The sequence below is a fragment of the Nothobranchius furzeri genome, chromosome 1, assembly GCF_043380555.1.
Source record: "Nothobranchius furzeri strain GRZ-AD chromosome 1, NfurGRZ-RIMD1, whole genome shotgun sequence".
Lineage (NCBI taxonomy): Eukaryota > Metazoa > Chordata > Actinopteri > Cyprinodontiformes > Nothobranchiidae > Nothobranchius > Nothobranchius furzeri.
In genome coordinates this window covers 76697945-76720562 of record NC_091741.1, presented here as the reverse complement: position 1 = coordinate 76720562, position 22618 = coordinate 76697945, and the positions used below count along the sequence as shown (strand labels likewise).

The 22618-nt window shown below is 40.8% G+C and overlaps 1 protein-coding gene across 6 annotated transcripts in view; it reads right to left on the bottom strand.

Moving 5' to 3' along the window:
* si:dkey-237h12.3 (teneurin-3) overlaps positions 1–22618 on the bottom strand; it is a 188748-nt gene that overhangs the window by 20119 nt on the left and 146011 nt on the right. For 4 of the 6 annotated variants that reach the window (XM_015950707.3, XM_015950722.3, XM_015950730.3 and 1 more), the window contains 5 exons: positions 20313–20574; positions 19255–19522; positions 18170–18313; positions 6147–6396; positions 4563–4583 (listed from right to left, as the gene is read on the bottom strand). In XM_015950707.3, coding sequence (XP_015806193.1) covers positions 4563–4583; positions 6147–6396; positions 18170–18313; positions 19255–19522; positions 20313–20574 — 945 coding nt within the window. The remainder of the gene's footprint in view (positions 1–4562; positions 4584–6146; positions 6397–18169; positions 18314–19254; positions 19523–20312; positions 20575–22618) is intronic. The other 2 variants (XM_015950714.3, XM_015950738.3) reach the window with 1 other exon arrangement.

Genomic DNA, 22618 nt, shown 5'->3' with positions numbered 1-22618 from the left:
GATGCGCCCTAAACTACTTGTAGCAGAGTAGCATTACTCAGAGACCTCTTCAGCTCCACTGCAATAAGAACCAGTACAGCAGGTCGTTTCTGTCTAAAGCAATAACCTTTTACAATGTCTTTCTAAGCCAGGACAGACCACTCCTTCAAGAAAAAATGTGCAATTTACTCTCCTTTATTCAATCTTATTTATTTCCTTTTTTCATTAACAATGTACTGCAACATTTTTATTTTTTTCCTTTGGGGTTTTTAAAGTATTTTTCATTTCAATTATATTTTTAATTAAATTTCAATACGAACACAAACTGAGGGCTGGTAAAAATTAAGCCTCAACCATCTGGGACTGAGAGCGCTCAAGACAGAATACGTCTCGGAAAATTCAAGAAAATATAATCATAAAACCACAAATACACACAGACATAACGATGCATGCACACATACATACAAACCACGCATTTGAATGCAGACAATATACAAATACATACAGCTATTTTATTATGTGAAGAAAAATATAAAAAACAATATTGATGTTACCAAGAAAAGGGAACGTTCTCTGCAGGCTTAAAGCTCCAATCCTGAATAGTTTGCGGTTCGTTGTCTGTTTAATGGACACTTAAGCTCCAGCATGCACTCTAAAACTTATTCAGTCCCTCTTTTTTATTCGAAGGTGTTTTTTCTATCTTTTTCTATCTGTGCCTGTGCAATTATCTGTTCTGTACACTCACAGTTTTGCACCAGTATCAAATACATAACATTAAAATTGACATTGAGAACTTGTAGAGCAGTGAAGATCACAGAATGATTTATGTCAGGTAAATATCACACACATTACCTTCTAACAGTGTGAAGTAACGGTGATTTGAGCCTTTCAAGTCCAAGCTATATACGGGAAATAGCCAAGGTCTGCTCCTATTAGCAGGTGATTGTGTGAGCAACATGCTAAAATATAGTCCAAGGTGGAAACATCTGCAATCTGGTCAAATTAAAACTACTGTGATACATAAAATGGTGCTAAAAGGATTTTATTTGTCTCGTATTTTTAGGAAATAGCACAAAATCATGTCTGGTAAGCAATCCTATATCTGGCCACAACCCATAGCCAGAGCTCAGTCATAGGGGCAGAATCTACGGTCGTCTTTCAAACGGCGTCAGTACATCATTGAACAGTGCCAGGACCAATCAGGGTGACAAACAATGTGATGCATTAACTGCTATGGAAAACAGAAAACAGGGCAGTCCACCATCTTTTTTCAACAAAAAGGACTTTTTAGATCAAGGAGATTCCATTCCGAAGTGAAATTTCATCTGTTGCCACATTCCCCAAACTTAGATAAGTGGGAAAAAATATTTTGTAACCAGCTCAGTTATTCTTTTAATTTAGTAGTATTCAGTTAGCTTTATAGCTTAGCATAAACAAAGTAGATAACATTTTGTGTGAGAAAGTCCTGAAAACGACTCAGTAATGATCCTTAGTTTTCTTGCTAAACTCAGTAACGATATTGACTACAAATGAAAATAATAACTAGCATGAAGGAATGACAGGAGCCTATTTAGCCTTGGGTTTACATCATGACAACACACTCCTGTAAGCGGCCACTGCATGGTGCAGCGGCCTCAAAACACACCTACATCATCTGTCATGTACTCTGATGTTTTTAGTGCAACTTATTATGCTTTTCCTTTCAAAAAAACTGTACCAAGTTTAAGCCTATAGCCACACACTTGTGTTTATGCAAGTAGGAGTCTTTTTGAATTTGAATGATTGAAATGCTAATTGTTACCATTCACTTGCATTGTTTATGCTAAGATAAAGCTAACCGAATATGGCCAGATTAGGAGAATGACTGGGCTGATTACAAAATGCTTTCTCCCCACTTATCTAACTTTGGAGAATGCAACACACTAAATTTCACCTAGGATTGAAAATTCCCTTTAAGTACTTCTATCTGTTCACACCTCAAAGAAAATACTCCAAAGCTGATGTCAACGTTGTCTTAAACGAGCTTGGTGCCTGAACAGTCGCCATCCTTTTTGTTTTGCTTCATCACATCTTTGGCGCTAGGTCCGCCCAGTGCCTCTCTACCAACATAGAGCTCTGTGTTTGGACTGGCCTAAACTTAGCCGAGCCAGCGGTAGACCCGCTGAGGCTACAATGGAGTGTGGCTAGCCAGACCTGCAGATCAAAATATTTTTGCTACTGCTAGGTTTGTCTCAACAAGCTGACAAAAACCTCTAAAACTTTATTCAAGTTAACAGGAGAACACGAATGAGCCATGCAAAACACACAAAAACAGGGAAAAATAAAAATCATTGCATAGTAAAATTAAACAAACGCATGCCGTGATCCCCCTTAATGTTATGTTATTAATTTAACCTAAAGCAAACCAGAGTCATTCTTGGAAATGCAGCAGTCATTAAGAATAATATTTTCTGAAATATGCAGTGTGGATTACTAATCAAGAGCAACAACGTTTTAATTTTTATCGCTGCTTAAAATACAGACCTCATTACAACTTCAAATGAGTAGCTGCGGTGTCAGGTGCGTGGATAATGAACTTAAGAGGGAAATCATTTCTGAATGTTTAATGTTGTGAAATATTTTCTTCTTTTGTTGCAGGGAAGAGAACGCTGCAGCCTTTGAGGGTACGGATGTAGAAAAACAGAAGGTTGAACGATGGGATTCAGACTGAATTTAACAGGATACCACCACAGTAGGGTTCCAGTTTGCAAAGCAGAAATGACAACTCACGCGCCAGATCACTTCATCTGTTATCAGACTCCTGTGGGGAGAAGCCTCTGGAAATTACAGAAGTGACTGGCTTATATTAACAAAGTGTGACAATTAATAGCACCTCTTTCTGCTTATTTATTTGCATTATTCAACTGTCGAATAAAGGGATGCAGGACAAATATAGCCCAGATCAGGCATCTAAAAATATTACGACAGATGACTGATTTATCTGCTTAAAGCCACGAAGTACACTAATTAATTTATAATTGTGCGTTCCACCAGATTTCAACAAACTTGAGAAATTTAAAAACAATCAAATTAAGGCTGAATGAAAGCATAGCAGGTATTCAAAGATAATTAAGGAGCTTGAAACGGTGTTTCAATAAAAATAACTTGCTTTAATGGAGTCGTAAACATTGCTTTTCTGTTTTTACTGAAGCATACCTCACTCGAGACTACGCCGGCTCTGGGAGTGAATAATTTGACAGCAAAATAAATGTGGCAATGAAACAACTTTGTAAAATGATAAAGATGTAGTAATAAAACTTGACAGCCCTTATGAGTCGAAGTGAATGTTCAAAATAGGTGGATATTATCAAGCTCCTATAAAAGATTCAGCAAGTCAAACATAAGTAACCCATTCTTTTACAGTCGAGCTGCAGGGGGCGGACATAATAAATGAGACATCTGGACTGGTGTTTTACAATCCAATGAAACATTTATGTTATAAATATTACCTAGGTGCAGGTACCGAGGTTAAAACAGATTGATATATAACTTAGTCTTTTTTTTGGGGTTGTCACAAAACACATTTTTCATAAAGTTCTCTGCATCTTTCCACTACATCCCGACAGTTTGGCCATTCCTGTCACAGGTGTCAGAGCAGGTGCCAGTCAACTCCTGGTCAGCAGTCGCAGAGTCCTGGTGGCAGGCAATGCCCTGCAGGGATTCAGAATCCGCTCACTGATCCAGAATTCAGCAGCTCTCAAAGTATCAAGCTGATATATGTCACTCTGCCTCCATGCTCCCTTCACTGGCCTCTGGTTGTTGCCCATGTGCGGTTCAACACTCTGCAGCTACAGCTTCAGAATTTCATTCCACCTTTTAAAAACAAAAACGATCTTTGTGTCTTATTAACAAGACATTGTGTTGAATCTGCCAGGGCACGTGCCCTTTTCATTTAGCCGACTGTTTGAAATGACAAGGAAATCTGAATTCACCGCGTGAATCGGACAAATTAAATTTGAACTTCGCACAAAAGGTCACTTATCGGTTTCTTTTAATCTGGTCATCGCACCGGAGGCCTTGCTTTGACAGCCAGCTTAATAAAGTTCCTGCAGTTTGCTGTCTGAAGCACCTCTCGCACTTGTCATGCTAATCACTTGGACAAGCTAATTGCCACCAATATGCATCTTCACTCGATACAGCGCTGTTGCCATATTCATGAATACAAAGCAGTTGTGTAAGCCCCTCCGGATGAGAACATCTGCCAAACACCATCACTAGAAATGTAATTATAAGCTTTGCAATGATACTGAAGTTTACTGCAGAGCTCTGCTGTTTGACTGTGCGGCATCTTGGAGTTTCTTTGCATGTTTTTTTTTCCTTCAAAAGCTCCCAACGCATGTTTTACACAAAAGCAGATGTACTAATTCTAAAAAGTTCCTAATCGCTTCTTCTTGTGTAGATGTAATCAAGCTATTGCTGATTTGCTGTAATTACAAAAGGCAATCAATGGTGCTTTATCAACTGTAAAAGCAGTTTTTTGTGTATTTAAAAACACAAGTGTGCAGGAAGAACATGGAAGACAGGCACTGACGTGAAACACCTACCTGTGTCTAAAGTCTTTATTTCTATGACAGGATACAATGGAAGCAGGAAAAGAGAAACAAAAAAAAAAAGAATACAGACAATCAATTTGATAGATCTCGAGGGGAAACTTTGACTTTTTTATTTTCAAGGCTATTATTTGCCCATTTATTTTGTCAGTTGGATGACTTATTTTTGACAAGACGTGATAAACACCCCTTTATTATTTATGTTTCACTACGAAAATCACAAGGAGTCAGCAAATCCTGTGATGGAAATGGAAAAAAATACAAGATCAAAGAAAAATAAGCTTATTTTTTTCTTAAGAGTTGAGTGAAGAAACTCAGAAAGTCAAAGTTGTCCCCTTGAAGAATCAACACAGCCAGCAGTGAAGGTCACACCCGGTGACAGTGTGTTTGGCAGATTGTGTAGTGGTGGAAGTTATAACCCACAGAGAGGAAAACATGTCCTCCTGTGTTCATGAGGCGCCATCCGGCATCACCACTGCTATTCTCAATTTGACCACTCGTATTGAAATATTGATTCTGCCACTTGCTACACTGACCACTGAAGCCAGAATATAAACACCGGCTTAACGCTAACAGCAGTGGAAAGAGGTTCAGAGGATTTTATTTGTACAAGGAGGCTTGGTAGCAAAAAAAAAAAAAAAATCTAAAATCACCTGCATGAGTGTTTGAAGGATTTATATCAAACACTAAAACAATGTTTCTGAAATAATAGTCCAGTCAAAAACTGTACTTTTACCACCATGTTTTCCTGCAATCAACAGAAAAGGGTTGGAATTCATTCCTCTCTGCTTTTTGTAAACAAAGAAAATGGATGCTTGATGTTTTTGAATATTTCTTTAACTTTTTTTTTATCAGGTTCAAAGCTGCTGAGCATGCATGCCGATTTTTTATAGCAAGCCCCTACAGCAGCTGATGCCTGAGCAGGTGCGTTAGCAGATTTCCAGGGTGGATTAGCATGTTTCCCCCAATTTAGATTTTTTTTCTCAACATCCACCCTCGTAATCCTGATATTATCTTACAAAACCACTTGACGGTTGAATGGCTGCCAAGTGTGATGACCTCCATCATTTTAAGGCGGTTTTCGTGTTTTTGTCATGTACACGTCTCATGGAGGATGGCGGCCCAATGTACATTTAATCAACATCTGCCACTGAAATAAGCCAACTGGCCGAATCAGAGTCATGGCAGAAAGAAGCCAACTTGGCATGAGGGCGTAAATCATCCCAATTACATGCTGAAGACAGGATGTCTTTCCTAATTATGGAGATGGATAGGGAAAAAGATTTCAAATTTCTATGGGGAGTGGGAAGATGTGTGTGAATTAAAGTCAGCTCACTGTGCCATTCTAGTTTTCCCTCATCATGCTGAATGCCTAATGTGGTAAACAGAAGTCGGATTCTTCACGTCTCCACATTTTCTGGGGGTCAGCTGAAGAGCATTGCAGGTTCATTGTACCGTGTGGTGTTAATATGATTTTAAAACACTTCCTGATAGGTTAATATAACAATAAGAATCCCGTGGTTTAAACAAACAAATTTTAAGCTTAAAATATTCCAAACAGGAAGGCCTTGTTTTTACCTCAGCTCCATGATACTTGTCACATTTCCAGATGGGTAGATGCGGCGGATGAAGTTGAAATCTCCGACATAGAGACTCCCGTCGATGCCCCAGGCCAGAGCAACTGGCGCCAGCAGCTTGTTGCCCTGGGCCTGTCCATTGCAGCTGGGACAGGAAATGCTCCTGCGCCGCCCGTTCCCCATCACAGTGGAAATCACAGGAGGCTGGAGGGAGATGAACTGGTTCTCTCCACTCCCTTTGTAAAGGATGCCTGAGAAACAAAGCAGCAGTTATTTGCGGGTGTGAAAGCCAAACCGGAGCCCGACGGTGTGAGAGCTTCACTGGACTTGCTATTTAACTGTTGGGATGAGATAAGAAAGACCAACGTCAGGATTGGTTCTAAAGGCAATACACATTTTTTTTTAGCCCGGCTAAAATATTTAGTTTGATGGTGAAAGGTTTACGTTAATAAACTTGTTTGTCTGCTAAAGGTAATAAAAGGAAAATGGAACATTTTAGTTCAGGGAATCGCTGATCCTCCATAATAATCAACAAGAAAAATCTAAAAAAATTAAAACATGGATGGATTTAAAAAAGCATGCAGAAAAAAAGCTGGATTTGCGTCAAATGAGGATTTCCAAAAACTCCAGCCTTCAGTACTTTTGTTGAGTAAACTACGTGACATTGCAAGGTTCAAACATGACATTTTAGTCTCTCCGTAAAGAGAGTGAGCATGTTTTGCAGCTTTAGAGTTGTGGCTACTATATTTTTCAGCTAATCAGTGAGAACGCTATTTTAATCCTTTAGTATTACGTTTACAGAAGGACCTCTCAATTAGAAAAAATCTAAGTCCTGATTATTTTGGTCAACATTGACATGATGATGATGATGATGAATGATCACTCATTCAGGTGGAAAATAGCATTTATTTCTCCTCTCAGGAGAAACATAATAATGGTGTGGTGCAGCGTATCAACACGAGCATCGGGGGACAAAAGCATACATACAGAAAAATGCCACCAATCACACACTCACTAACACCTGATGTATCATTTATTTGGTGTGGAGAATGGCTAAGGTCATGTCTCCGTTGAGTATTTGTCCAGTACAGAAAGTTTGTCAGAGCGTGTGTTCTTTACACAATCAGGTGCAGCAACACTCATGATTTTCACATCTTGTTATTTAGGATAAGTTTCGTGACACACACAGATCTCGCCAAATTTCCATGCACTGATCCAACAGAAATGTACCATGTCATCAAATGAGGAGGGCCAAGCTAAAGACAAAAACTAATGTCCTAAAGCATTTGAGGCCTTCTGACTGATGACCATGAGGGGTGGCTTCAGGGGGTCACATTGTCTTGTTTGTACCATTTTCTTTATAAACCAATTTAAAACCAACCTAGAGAAGAAGGGTCATTTTTGGAAGTGTATCAGGAACTTTGTATTACCAGTCTCCCATCTCTGGAAGTGAAGAAACAGGAAATTAAGGTCTGCTAGCTGGAGATGATCCAGACAAGAAAGGAGCTTTCTACTGACCCTAACACACCAAAGGACAATTTAAAGTATCAACCTAGCATGCATGTTTTGGCCTGTGGGAGGAATCCAGAGCACCTGGAGGAACCCCACGTATGCATGGCAAGATCAATGCCATCATACAAATCCCCTCCACAACATGCAGGATAGGTTGGCTTTTAGAAATGGCAGAAATGCATGTCAGTTAAAAACATGCTTGCAAGGCAGATACTAAAAACATATTTTGGTCAACGATTATTGTTTTCTGCCCTATTGTGTTGACTTTTTAAAGATCTTTTTATTGTTTGCAAGAAACCTAAATTGGATCACAAATCATTTTTAATGGACACAAGCAGCTTCGCTGTGCTATGCATTTATTCCCAATGTATTTCAGAGAAAGTTCCTTAATTAAAACTCTATTCAACTTATACTGAAAGACTCAAAATGTGCCTGAAAAAAATAATGACAGTGCCATGCATTTAATCCATATGTATTTCAGGGGCATGTACAAATTAATTTTCATACTGAACTTCAAAATCCAAAAAGTATACCTGAAATTTAAACTGCAGCTAAGGCTGATTGTGACTGGTCCACAATGGTGGACAGACTAAATTATATATTTATTTAGTCTGGCTTGCCAGGCTAATGGGTTAATGCGTGTACGGAGGCTGCTCCTGCGGCTGATTGGCTCCGTTCAGTTTAGTTATTTCTAATCACAACTTATTTCCTCAGTAGGTCTGCTTCAATAAAAAAAAATCATCTTATCTCCCAAGGATAATTCATGTAAATTTTGCTTTTTTGTAATTACTCACGCTTACTATTTTGGGGGATTAGATCGATTGCTACTATATTGATCCCTGAGGAAAATTGTTTCAAAGGAACGAGAGAAAACATTTATTTCAAGGCTAAACAAACACAAAAACATTAGAGAGCTGCTGTTCCAAGCTGCCAGTCATTCAGCACCATGTTGATAAAGGATAAACAGATCACTGAAAGTGTGAGCCACAGCTAATGAGCGATATGATGTGCTAGCTCGAGTGTAACAGTTTATCATTTACTATTTACCTGACACATTCCCTGGAGCTATTTGTTTCTTCCTTTTTTGTTATTGTTATTATCACTGTTGCAATGTTGTATTTGTATCTCACTGATAATTTTTTATTTTATGTCTCTTTGGAGTGCTGCAACCAAAGGCTCTCCCTTTGGGGGATTATTTCAATGTGAGGATACAGTGAGCAGCTTCTGATCATCACGTTGATGTTGTTCTATTGAGAAAATAGTAACAATATGATTACATGTTTAAGGCAAAATGGACAAAAGCACAAAAAAAACCTACATAAAAAACTGCTTTTGACATGTTTTAGGCCCTGTACTCACAGACCAGGGTACAAAACACAAATGTATCTAACAGGTTGCCATGTCAACCAGATGAATGAGAAGACTTATAGTACCAAAACAATTCTTTAAAAAAAACGACATAAATAACCAGGGATTTAGGTTCTGCATCGTCACCGCCAGCGACAAAAATGCTTTGACAACAGATGATGGTGGCAGAAGGGTTGCAGGACCGAGCCTCGTCTGTTGAAGTCATTGTGTCCTTGGGCAAGACACTTGACCCAGCTTATGGTGATGAGGGGGACCGGTGGCGCCGGTGCTCTGCAGCCGTGCTTCAGTCTGTGTGCCCCAGGTTAGCTGTGGCTACATTGTAGCTCATCACCACCAGCGTATTTGTGTGTGCATGGGTGAAAGACTGTCTGTGCTGCAATGCACCTTGGGGGGCTGTAGAATCCAGGGCATTTACCTTTTACCATAACGTGTGAGACGTGTGTTTAGACTCACTTGTTTTTACACGTTTAATACCTCCTTAATGTAGATGACCACACATGTCCGCCAAAGACGCTGAAGACTTGGGGAAATTCTGCCACCTACAGGCTTGGGATGCCAAAGAATAAACAGGATGTTTACTCTGAAACTGAGGTGGTGTGTACCCATATTTTTCCAACATGTGCACGTGGCCTTAGAGAGCAGAGAAATGGCTTTTGAACGAACTTCATTCTGTGTTGTCTCGGCTCCTTCATGAAAATATCTCCTTAAGGTTCAAACTACAATCATTCCAGCCACTGTCTGCTTATAAAAACTCCACACAATCCTGTAAAAAGAGAGAAAAAAAGAAAAGCTCAAAAGATAATGAATCTCGACTACATCAACAATGCTTTGACCATAAATATAACTGTTAGATATCATTATGGAAACTCTTTTTGTGGATTCCAGAAAATAAGGAACCTCAGCATTTCATTTAAAATGGACGTTCTTTTAACTTGACAGGCAGAATGTTTTCCTCCATGCAGAGGCAGTAAACATAAACATGGAGATGTGGATCTCCCCTTAATAACAGTCCATACATTTAACTGAGGACTGAGTAAATGTGGTGAGTCATACCAGATTAATATTTTAACAAGGAGCAGATATAAATGGCTTTTTTTTGGGGGGGGGGGGGGGGGGGGGAAGCATGCTTATGGTGGGACTTTCTTCAAAGGGGGAAAAAATCACATCAAAGGAGAGAAGTGCATGCTCGCAGCACTTAATTATTCACATCCAGCAACTTGTGTGAATTCACTCTGCCTCTGTCCTAATTAGTGGATCTATGACACCGCTGAATGGTCACATCATGCCGTACTCCCATAGAGCCATACGGTGAGCCATCGTAACCCTCAATAAGTGAAATCAAGTGTGCAGCTTGTCCCCTCTCTGATTAGTTCCTTTCATTGATTTAGCTGATTGAAGGACAAATTCTAATGAAGACACAGCCTGTCGAGCCTCTCGACGCTTTGACCAATCTGTCTTTTATATCCGACAGCATTATACATGAGCTTCTAAGAAAGACAAATAGGTCCAGGACGAGGCTTTCTGTGTGACGCGGGGAATCGTGTGACCTTGGGGCTTTAATTGAACTGTGATCCATTTGCCGGCGCGCTGAAAGCAACGCCCGGCGTGATGAAAACCCTCAGCGAGCTGAAGGGTCGGTGCTGCACCACGGTGCGGGAGAAAAAAAGAAGTTGAACGTTGAAAATGACTAATAAGCTGTATAATTTGATCGGAATCTTAATGTGCTTCTGTGCAAATGACTTCTTAGCATTCACTGATGACAAGAATGTTTCTAATATTCAGGACGCAATATGCGGCGTGTGGATCAGTTTCATCACTACAGCCAAGTCGTAATTTGGCAGACATTCAACTAAAAAAAAGCGTGCTGTAGTCATCCTAGCACGCCAATATGGTCCTTCCCGTTTACACTTTCATCACGGTTTACTGTACACACAAGTCTTCCCACAGGCTATTAGACAGTGTAATGGAATAGATTAAACACAGCTATCAATCAACGACTACCCCCACCATCACTCCTACACTTACTATTGACATTATACTCTTTCACTTTGATTTTCTCACACACACAATGGCTTGTGCCAGCTTAGAGTGAGCAGATTAAGGTTCAGCTTTCTTCCCTCAAGGACACTTGGCCGTGACACATTACTGCTGATGATTGTTGCAAGGATCAAGCTTGTGATGTCTCAGCTGGAGAGCTCAACTGATGGGAACTTTAGTTTCTGACTATCCACAGCTCCAGGCTGTGGGGGTGTACAGTGTGTTGGGACTCCGGTGGTTTTGCCGCTAAAATGGCTTGAGAGTTCACACACACACACACACACACACACACACACACACACACACACACACACACACACACACACACACACGTATTCATAAATATTTTGCACTTTTCAGTGTGGATGGAAACTCACAAACTATGATATGATTTCCCAAAAGAACGCTACAGGAAAACAATTTATTCTCAAAGTTCTGTTTTTCTGCACAGACTGAAACTAGCTCCCTCGACAGATTTTGCAGAGGAGAAGTCAAAGTATGAGTATGGCAGCTGAGTGGATCAGTCGTTTGGGACGTGTCTGCTCATCGATTAGAAAAACGAACGTGTGGAGGCGGGTTTGAAATCTGTGCAGAAGTTGGTGCAAGACAACAATCACTGCTTCTCGACGCAGCGAGAAGACACAGAACCTGTTGTCTCTGTTGCATCTGACATAAGCTACTGTAACTACATGTCACGCAGCATTTGCCTCAATTCTGAACACTCAGGCAGAGATAAACATGAAGTAACTTGGACTCTCACATAAAACAGACACTAAAGATGATCTAAAGTACAAATGTCTGTGAAAATGATGGTAAATGAGCAGCCAAGGAAGCCCGGAGGCCATTTTTATGGTATAAAAAGTAATGCAGAAAAGAGAAAAAGGGAGTCATTATGTGAATTATTGAGCAGGGGGTAAAATGTCATATTCACCACCTCAGCCTGCTGCCTGTATAACAAAAACATAATTCTTCACTGGGCTCCCCCAAACTGAATTGATTCCTCTCTCTGAGACATTACTCCCGGCAATAATTTGTTTGATAAAAGGCTCATTTGAATCATGTGGTGGGAAATAATAATAAAATAGGATTTCTTTTATGTTGACATCACAGCTTCTGTCATGATTAATGGTGCCAATGCAGGGCCGAGCCTCCGTATGTGATAAAAAACTGGAGCGCCCTGAGCAATGTCACCTTGGTGACACACGGCGAGAGCACAGAGTGGAAGGGGACGAATGGGAGTGTGTCTTAATTGCACCCTGTCCTGCTTTGTTGTCCTTTGCACCTTGTCTTGCTTCAAGACACCACCCAGGGTCCCACTGATCCTGATTGAGGCTAAAAGCAGGCAAGGCACCTCTCAGTGCTGCATCCGTGTGAGCCATGCGGTACTTCTTCTCAGAGATACCCCGCCTTGCTGAACCCTGGCTGTGTCCAATAAGTATCAGCTATGTTCCCCGAGATAGAGACAAGCCGCAGATTGAGGGGAAGGCATATCCACTTGTAACGAAGAAACGAGGGGCAGGAGGACACGACTACAGAACAGACACCAGCAATTTACCTTATCTGGTTTGACAGGCTCTGGAATGGAGGCAGAGCGAGGAGGAAGGGCTTTTTGCTCGGGTCTTACACCACGAATGATGAGAGAAAAAAGTCCTTAGATGTTCCAAGTGGAGCAAAAATGAAGCAGGAATCACAACAAAGAGCGATAGCAAATGTTTGGAGATAAACCGCTGTGCAGCCTGCAGAGGACCACCGCTTGCTTACATGTCGGGTGAGGACATTAGTCAAGGTTTGGAGCATTAAAGAATCAATACTTGAGCGGCAATGAAGGCAAACAGTGATATTTGGATTCATCTTCTTGTCAACTGAGGATATCGAGCTGAATTCCTCACCCAAAAACTCACACACGCTATAAATCTCTAACGTCAAAAAGTGGCTGACTGCTGACTGAATAATTCAGTTTGGATGGAAGAAATGCAAGGTGATAAAACAAGGTGAGGACTCAGAAACTCCAAATTAATGTGAAGGGAAAAATAAATACCCTCACAAAAACGGAGCTGTGATTCTGGCTGACTGCTGACAAACATTAGACAGATTTGAGAGCAGATAAAACATTAAGTCTCACCAAAATTGCTGTTTTTAGGTCGATCTAACGAGACTGCAGCATGAAAACTGCTTTGGCAACAATAGTAGAAGCCTGACAGACACATGCAAACGCAATACAAAGCCACAAGTTTGCTCAAGTATTCGTGTTTGTTTTAAATTTAGCCAGACTTTGCAATGTATTTTTTTTAACACAACATATGCAAAGTGTGGGATTAAAAAAGCCTCAGGGAGTTTGGAGCATTAACTGCATAAGAAAAACTCCACACCATCTGGTCCTTGTTTTATTTCCGCGGTCGCTGTTTTCCGTGTACAACAACAAGCCTGCTCGTGATGATTTTTAATGCGTGGCGACATTTGGTTTTCTGATAAATTCAGACACAGTACAGCGCAATCTAATAAAGGATGCAGAACATATTAGCATATCACACATGCTGCACCTATCTGTTGATCACAAATGCATCTCACAACAACTCCAACTGTGATGCTGCCGCGGCGAAGCCTTTTGAGATGGCTGCGCTTCACTTGGAGACAGGTGAGATGAAACAAAAATGCATCAGCATGCGACAAGCTGGGGGCACATTTCAGTGTTCTTTTGCTCACTTCATAAACTTCAGCTTCTGTATGGCTCGACAGATTAGGTTTTGCAATGAGCTTCAACGTCTGGTCTTTTTAATGTTCAGCAAAGACGCGTACAAAGTGCAGAAACCGTCTTGTTGACATGTTTCCTAGAACCGGGTCTGATAAAGAATAAAAGCCCAGGTTTGCTTTCTCTGACACGTTTTACATGCAGTATACATGTGTGATATTGCAGGATGAATAGCATTGCATCAGTTGCTGCTCATGCTCAAAGGTATGAAAGAGTTTATTCAAGTAGTCGGCAGGTTCAAGTTGGATAAACATCGCTCCTTCTATGAAGAGCTCCTCTGGAAGCTGAAATGTCTGCTATCAAAATAATCTCAGAGGTTTGCTTTAACTTTGTAGGATGTTGCTAAAAAGAAGCAGATTTATGGTTCTGTGTCAGGTGGTTGCAGACAGTTTGTGACAAGTCTCCAGAGCCCTTCGAACCTCCTCACGAATACAGCTCCACAGCCGAGCCGCGGGGACACGGGGATGCCAGACTCAGAGAGTGGCGACTGGTTATTTAGGCCTTCAATCGAGTGCTGTTAAATCAGTAGACCTTCTGAACTACTTACACTATTTATCTAGCAACCAAAACACGGCGAGCCATTCAGGTTGCTCCATGTGAAAAAAACAACCTTTTACAAATCACGGAGCATCAGCCACTGGACTTTATTGTACAGCTATCCATTTATGTAGAATCCTTTGACATCTACTCTGTATTGGAACCGGTCTCATAGTAGCGTACTCAAAGTATTGATAGTTGCTGAAGGCCAAACCATCAACTAATGAAAGCTTAAATGAAGCAGGATTTCTATACATTTGCTGCTCTTTGATGAACTGAATTAATTAGTTCTGCAAAGACGAGCGCACCATGAAGGCGTGAAAACTAACAGGTTAGGTCACCTCACAGAGTGAGCGTAGGTGTGCAACACATCACTGTGGAGTGGAAGTCATCACATTTAGTTCTACATGAGAGAAGTTTGTAGAGATTCATAATACTACTATTTTAACCTGACTGACCAGATGTTTGTCATAAGAAGGAACACTTTGTTGCTCAGTTTCTTTTATATAAACTGACATTAAAGTGGACATATCATTACTTTTTTCTTATGTTTTAATAGCTCTGTTGTCGATACAAACATGTTTAATATGTCCTTTGCACAAATTCCCTCATAAAAAAAGCTACTTCAGCAGTTTTACTCTTGGTTTTAGTACCTTCCATGAGCGTTTGTTTCAGGGCTCTGTCACTTTAAGGCATAGTTTGCAGTTTTGGCTTGGCTTTAGCAACCCCTTGTGCCCATTAGTCGAAGCAAAAAAGAAACTTACGCCCTTGCTGTGCGTTTGGCTTTTTAACATCTTAATCTAACAGCTGAAATGTCTCCTCAGCCTTCAGTAGTGTCTACAGGAGTGGCTCATCACTAAATCAAACACATTGGCTGTGTTCACATTCTAAATCATGCAGGAATGATATGCTGGAAGCAGACTTCAGCTCCAGGCATGTCAGCTTCACTTTATTAAGTCCAACAGGGGCTGGACCGCAACTCTGAAGTTGCAAGTGCAATCATCTGGCCACAGAGTGAGGTGAGGGTCTGCGTGACATCGCATTAGCCCTGTAAAGGGTCATTTTAGCACATACTGGTTCAAGACAATTATTAGAAAATGATGAAAACATTTCATAGTATGCCTTTAAAGTTTGATTTATACTCCTCTGTCTGCATTGGCATGGGGACACACAATGCCACGATGCATCAACGCAAGGGCTCTGCGGCAAGACGGCAGAAGTTTATGGAGGCATGACCAAATTGTTAACTATTTGTCAAAAAGACACAGAAACCACAAGCCTGTGGTCGGTTATAACGCTGCTACCTTAACAGCACCACCATTGACCCCCTCCAAAAAATAAAAAAGAAGTTCAGAAGATATCTAGCGGCAGACAAAGCAGATCGAAGAACTTAGGGGTAAAAAGATGAAAGACAAACTTTTTGTTTGTGGACAGAATGACAGGAAACGTGGGTTTGGAGGTGGTGAGTGATGTAGAGGTAGAGAAAGATGAGCGATGAATGTATCTGTGTTAAAAAGTCTCTGAAATACATACATCATCGTCGACCAGAAACGTGACTGAAAAGGTGGCAGGATATCCCCAGAAAAGCGCTACGGCCTCTGTTGCATTGGTGAGTAATTGTTTTGCAACCCTCCCCAGGCAATGGAGAAACTTGAAGGTTAAATGTCTTCGTCAATGCGTTTGCACGACTCCGGACCTGAGCTGATGGAGAACTATAAATTATACTTACGAAATCAAGTTGGAGCTTACCACGCCCACCTATCCCTGCTATAAGATGAGAAGCTCCGATATTCAGGAGGGGCTTGGAATAGAGCCGCTACTCCTCCATTATCAGCTTTCTCTTGTATGTGAGAGATGGTTCTATTCTAATTTCTGGGTTTTCCTGACTTGTTTCAGTCACATAATACCTACAACCAAACTGACAGAAGACAGATGGATGGATGTTTTTTATTTTCTTCACGTTTGGAGTGTTTATAGAGGCAGCAGAGAGACACAAGGCAGCACAAAAGGATTCCATTACATACAAAGTCCAGGTTGTTCACACTCTTACAGAAAAACCAGGAGTGGAACGCAGCCCCCATTGACACAGGTGTGTATTCCCTAGTCCGATGAGTTAATATGCCATTAAATATGCCTTTTCAAGTTTTTTTTTAATTGAAAGAGTCATCAAAAGTTATGAGTGTATTATTTATAATTAGAAAACTAAACTAAATGTATGAGCACTCAAAAGAAATTCACAAAGTTATTTTATTTTATTGAAAAGACTAAGTAAGTCTCACAGCAACAGACTGAAGCCACTGTGGATTCCTGTTCTGTTTGCCAGTTTATTTTCAGGTCATGCAAGTGTCTTTTTAGATGTTTTTTGTGTTTTATGGAGAGTTTTATGTCTTGGAATAGTGTTCTGTGAAACATTCTTTGCAAAATGTCTTCTTTGGGCTTTATTTTACTGTTTGGTGATCTGTCATATTCTGTTTCTGCTGGGCTTTACCCATAGCTGCTGTGTTTCTGCCTCAAGCCAAGTGTATAGGGTTCATGTATACACAGAGAAAGATGCACTCAAACTGACCAACACTTTCTGAAATGTCCCAAAGCATAAAAAATAAAGAAACCATACCAGGCTGAGGGTTAGAAGATAAATAAATCCAGCCAAAAAAAAACAAAACAAAAAAAAAAAAAAACAGACTGTAACTAAAAGCATGACGGGGGCATTTAATAAAATTCTTACACATTGGGATGAATATATAATAAACAAACAGGCCCCTGTATTATCCCTGTAAGCCACTTATATGTGATTCATCTGTGGTTCATTAAATTTATTATTTATTGTTTAATATTTATTTTTTACACAGAACCAAGACCACCAAAAGCTCACGAAAATAAAACTCAATAAAACAAAGCATACATGAATCATCGACAGCCTAGTCAATGAAAAAATAAATAAACAAAAAAACTGAAGTATTTAGTCACATAAGCCGATCTGACTAAGGGACAACCTCGACTATTTTGGTGATGAAAGGAACACAAATTGTGTTGGACAACTGGAACAACGACTGTGCACCGTAGAGGGTTTAATGTCAAAACAGCGGTCTGGAAAACTGACAACGCACACCAGCCAGAGGCCCCGAGGCGTACTTCTTAGAACTGCAGTCATAATACTGCCTGCACAGCAGCAGCAGCAGCAGCACACTGAAGCCCCTTAAACAGTGAATTCCTCAGATTATCGAGTGTGACCTCATGGCGCCGTAACCCAGCGGTGACTCTGCTGTATTTGTATTTGATTGTTTCATTATGTCTGCATCCCATTCTCGTGTCTCTGCACCGGCTAGACAAAGACCGGCTCGTGTTCACTCATTTTACTCGCCGATTACAGGGAATCTGATTGATGATGAAACGCAAATTTAGTTATGCTTATTGAACTGATGCAAAGAATTAAACTTGACGCCTGTTCGTCATAAGCACGAGCCTTCGCATGCAGCTAAAAAAAAAGCCGTGTTCCTCCTAAAACAGCTGAGTGGTGTTGAATCGCAGCGAGCCCTGCACCCCGGTGACTTACACACTGATTTATTCAGTCATTACTGTGAGTGATCGGCCCTTCAAAACTCTCCTCTATTATCTCCAGATGGGATGACGAACCATATTTCATTCTGATTCAAGCCTTTACTGTTGGTGATTCAGGGTAAAGACCACCTGCCTGTAACTCAAAGAGGCACCTATCTCTGCCCCACAGCAACACACACACACACACACACACACACACACACACACACACACACACACACACACACACACACACACACACTGCAAACATGAGCAGTTCTTACCGTTCTGAATGTCCAGTGTGTGGTGTTTGTCTAACATCCACCCTCCCGTGTTGGAGGCATCCAATTCATAGCCTTGTAACACCGCCGTCCTCTTCTCCCAGAGCACCACATCAAGGCAGGACTCGTATTCATATCCCACTGACACTGAAAGTAATGGCAGCAGATACCCATGGTGAGCAAGGCTGCAACCTTTGTACTTGACACTTATAGCAGCAATGAGGCTTGTAGCTGGGAAGACATTCAGCACACGTTGTGGTTGTTTTATGCTTCCGCCGGTTGCTGCCGGCTCTTTTGTCGGTGCGATTCTCACTAGCTGGGATGATTTTAGAAGACCAGTGGGGTTTCTGTGTCTCACCTGCACTGTTTGGATTTAATGCACTCGCCTCTTATTTATGCTGTGTAAATGCAAATGAAGCACAACGCAAAACTGTGTGTAAACTGGGGGTGAGTTATGTAAACAATAAAGTCTCAGATGGAGCCCATTAAAGTAAACGCTGGGATACAGTTAAAGCCACGAGCCGTGAATGTTTCCTTCCGATTGAGCTCCGGCATTTATTCTTTAACTTTTTGCAAAGTTTTATGACTTTGGCAGCAAAATATGAAGATTTAAGTGTTACAGGGTGTACTTCTGTAATGCAGTATACAGCAATACTTGGTGCTTTACTTATCATATAAAAATCATAAATCCTACCACCTGGTTAAAATATAATGCAGTTTTATATTGAAATAGTTAATGTTTTGTCTATCGAGTATTTGTGGATCTTTTTGTTCAGACCACTGCCTCATAGGCAATATTTTCATTCTTGCACAGCTGCTGTAATATCATACATGCAAAACAAACAAGTCAGCAAAAAGGCAACGGCCTTCAAAAATGCAGCACTGGGAGATTTCAGGATTTCACACCAACTGCTACGTCTTTATTGCTCGTGGTAACAAAAGCAGTCCCCAGCTAAATAATCTTCAATTGAAAAACCAGTCAAATCAATCTGGGAAAGTTCAGCCGGGGTTCAGCTCTTGAAGGCGTCTGACGGTGAACCCGTGCCTGCACAACATTTTTAGCTTGGAGCTTCACAGCAGGAACTCACCCACAGCCTCCGCCAGGCCAAAGACCTTCTGATTGTAGGCGTCTGTTTTATCCCAGATGAAGGTGTAGGAGAGGTCGGGAAAGGCTGGGAAAGACTTCTGGAACTGACGGCCCATGACGGCCACCATCAGGTGCACTTTCATCAGGCCAAAGGGGAGACGGTCCTGGGTCAGAAGCACCTTGAGGATGGGCTTGTAGCCAGCTGCCCTGGAGCTCAGGTAGACCAGGTTGAGGTCGCTGCCTGGTATGGCCACTTGCTCATGAAGTACCTGTGATTTTAATTAGCAGTCAGACCGAAGCCAGAACCCAGTGTGAACAGCAGACATGAAAAAAGCACAGCTAAAAGGAGCACTGGGAGTGTGTATTTAACTCAGAAAATGACCCTAATTACAGTTTATAAAGTTGCTGTGCAATCTGCAAACACACCAGACTGCACCGGTGTGTTTGCAAATGGGGCTCGCTCCACAGGCAGTAAATGAATCCTTTATTATTGGAGAGAGAATGAATTAAATACCATAATAGTAAAGCCTGGGCAGCCCATGTGCCTTTTTAGAGAGTGTCGTTTTGCACCTGAAGCTGCAGTTATGCAGAAACACGCCGATTCGCTTGTATCAGCTGAAATGTAACACAGATATATTTTGTTCTGACTTAAAAAGCAAAGGCTGCAGTCACATTTTGCTGTTTGTTGATTTTCAACTGTGATTGCACTGAACTGGCTGCGGACCAAATCCAGAGGCTCGTAACCAGAGAATTTATTTATCGCTGCCGCTGTGACACAATTTACTGCTTTGTATTTGGGGAGATGCTTAAATTCAATAAAGGGCCAAAGGCGAGCTGAGAGGTCCAATCTCACCGTTTAAAATAAGCAAGACAAGATATGGTGGAATGAAGATAACAACATAATTATTTTCACCACTGCAGCCTGTAATGTCAGGATCAAACGTGGGTCAAATAATAGCTGCCATTCCAAACAATCAGATATGAGGTGAATTTTGTAATTGGCTATAAAAACCTGTTTTAATGTGAGGCCGTTGGGTCACCTCTGCCATGCGGGCTCACCTGTGTCTCAGGGACGATGGGACTGTCCTCTTGGGAGGTTTTATACAAAGTGGAGAGTGGTGAGGCAAGGATGAGGGGGTTGGGCCTGACCAGCCCCGTTAGGTAACAGCTGGGGATGTCGTTCTCCTCCCGCTTCATCAACACGGTGTCCATTACGTGGAAAACGTTCCAGGGCAGCCACACTGTGCGCTGCAAGGTGGGGAACGGGGCTCGCTCGTAACTCAGCGTCAAAGAGGCTCCGCCATTGACCAAGAGGTCAAACCTTACAAATAGAAGGAGATCATTTTTAAACTGGATCTGCTCTTTATTTTCACCTCCTAAGATCCTAGACATGTGTGGACACTGGCTTTTTGCAGTATAACATTTTATTCTCTTCAAATTAAAACTTTTTAAATAATTATTATTTAGAGACACCTGATATTGACTTTAAGTACATTTTCCTTTTCTTTCATTCTTTAAAAAAAAAGAAATCTGTCAACATTTTACTTTTTATTTATTTATATATATATTTTAATATTTATATTTAAATATTTTGTTCACATTTGTAGGACTGACGTGTAACAGCTAGAATTATTTTTTTCTTTTAAATCACACAGAATACAAATTTGGGTCTCAGGAGGTTACAATAAATATCTGCAAAACTCTTTGTTATGATTTCTATTTTATTTTAATCTATGGCCACAATTTCTCATTAGTTGCTGTAAATATGTCACTAAATACAGAAATGAAATGTAGAATTAACGTAACCAAGTTTCACTAAACCCAGTAGCTTAAATGTAAAGAGTTTCATACGTTGTTACATGTTTTAATGATAACTGTTAATTCCTCTTTACAAGCAGGTTTAGTGGAACCAGCTTGAAGTTAATGGAAGTGTAGAATAAAATCAGTCGTTTCGCTTAATTATTAAACAAGTTTAGTTGTAGATGAAACCATTGCTTTTAGGTTTAAATTATTCATAATAACCAGTTATTTTCTCCAAATATTTTCTGTAAAAATAGAAAACCAAACTAGGATAAAATGACCTTAGATGGCTGAACATGTTTATTTTTTAGTAATACTCCAAAAAGAAATCCTATTTTGGGAGATAGATATTTTTGTCGGAACGATAACTGAGGATTCAGGAAAAACCGATGCGTTGAACAGACACAAAAGCCTCATTTCAGACTTTTTAAATCTATTATTTTAATTTAGTGAACATATTGGATCATATGATGATTCATGGAAATAAACCAAGTGTGAAGATTAAAGGAAACAAGGCTAATAACTAACTGACATAAGAAATGTGACCCTGACCGCCAACCGCTTCTCTTGTTCTACATCAAAAGCTGCTGGTTTGATCATTACCAATACGCTGCTTTATGAAACCTGCTGCAGTCAGTTTTATGTACAAGTCTGTATAAAAAAGGGTATGAGATAAATGAGAGAAAATATTGTATTAAATAAAGTGATGAAATATACAGCATCATGAAAAGCACATTGATGTAGCTTTTTGCTTTGGTAGTATTAGTAATGACATAAATAAAAGGCAAATGTCAGACTTTTTTATTTCGTTGCACATTTCCATAAGACATCAGTGCCATCCGTTTCATCTCTAGGAGTCATTTTCATTCACTGAACCTAATTTATGGTGGTTGTTCAACAAAGCATGACGCTGGCAGAAACTTTGCGGCTGATCCTGGTGTGGAGGGGTGGGTCTGGGGAGTTACCCCTGGTGAACTGGTATTAATTAGCACGACATTACTCAGGGAAAAGTTACTGGTTTGGAAATGAAGGGCAAGTCTTTGAAGTGATGCTCTATATATTCGGTGAGCTCCACCACCCCAAGGGGTGCAGCATCTGTGTGGTGACATTGCATGCATTCTCACGCACAAAGACACACTCACACATCTGAACACTCTTGCACGATCCTCGTGCACGCACTGACGCCCAAAACGACACACATACACACCCGCCAACAGCCAAGCTGTGCAGCTGACCTAAAACAGCTTCCTCCTCAAGCTCTCTCCTTTTTGGGCAGTGGGGAGCTCACAGCTGCAAGAGGCCAGGCTTTGATGCTGCCCCCCCACCCTCAACACACTGAGCGGATTTGTTGGCTAACCAAGTGTGATTATCCTCTACCATTTATCACGCTCCTTGTCAGAGAGTTACAGGGCGGAATATCTGAAGAAATCAGCTAATCCTCAGCTATATGGGGACCCAAGGACTGTGATTCACAACAACAGCTGTGCAATCCTCCGCCACTCAAAGAGCTTTATATTCCACGCCGGACGCACATAAACACGGCCCTTATCAGCTGAATTTGAACC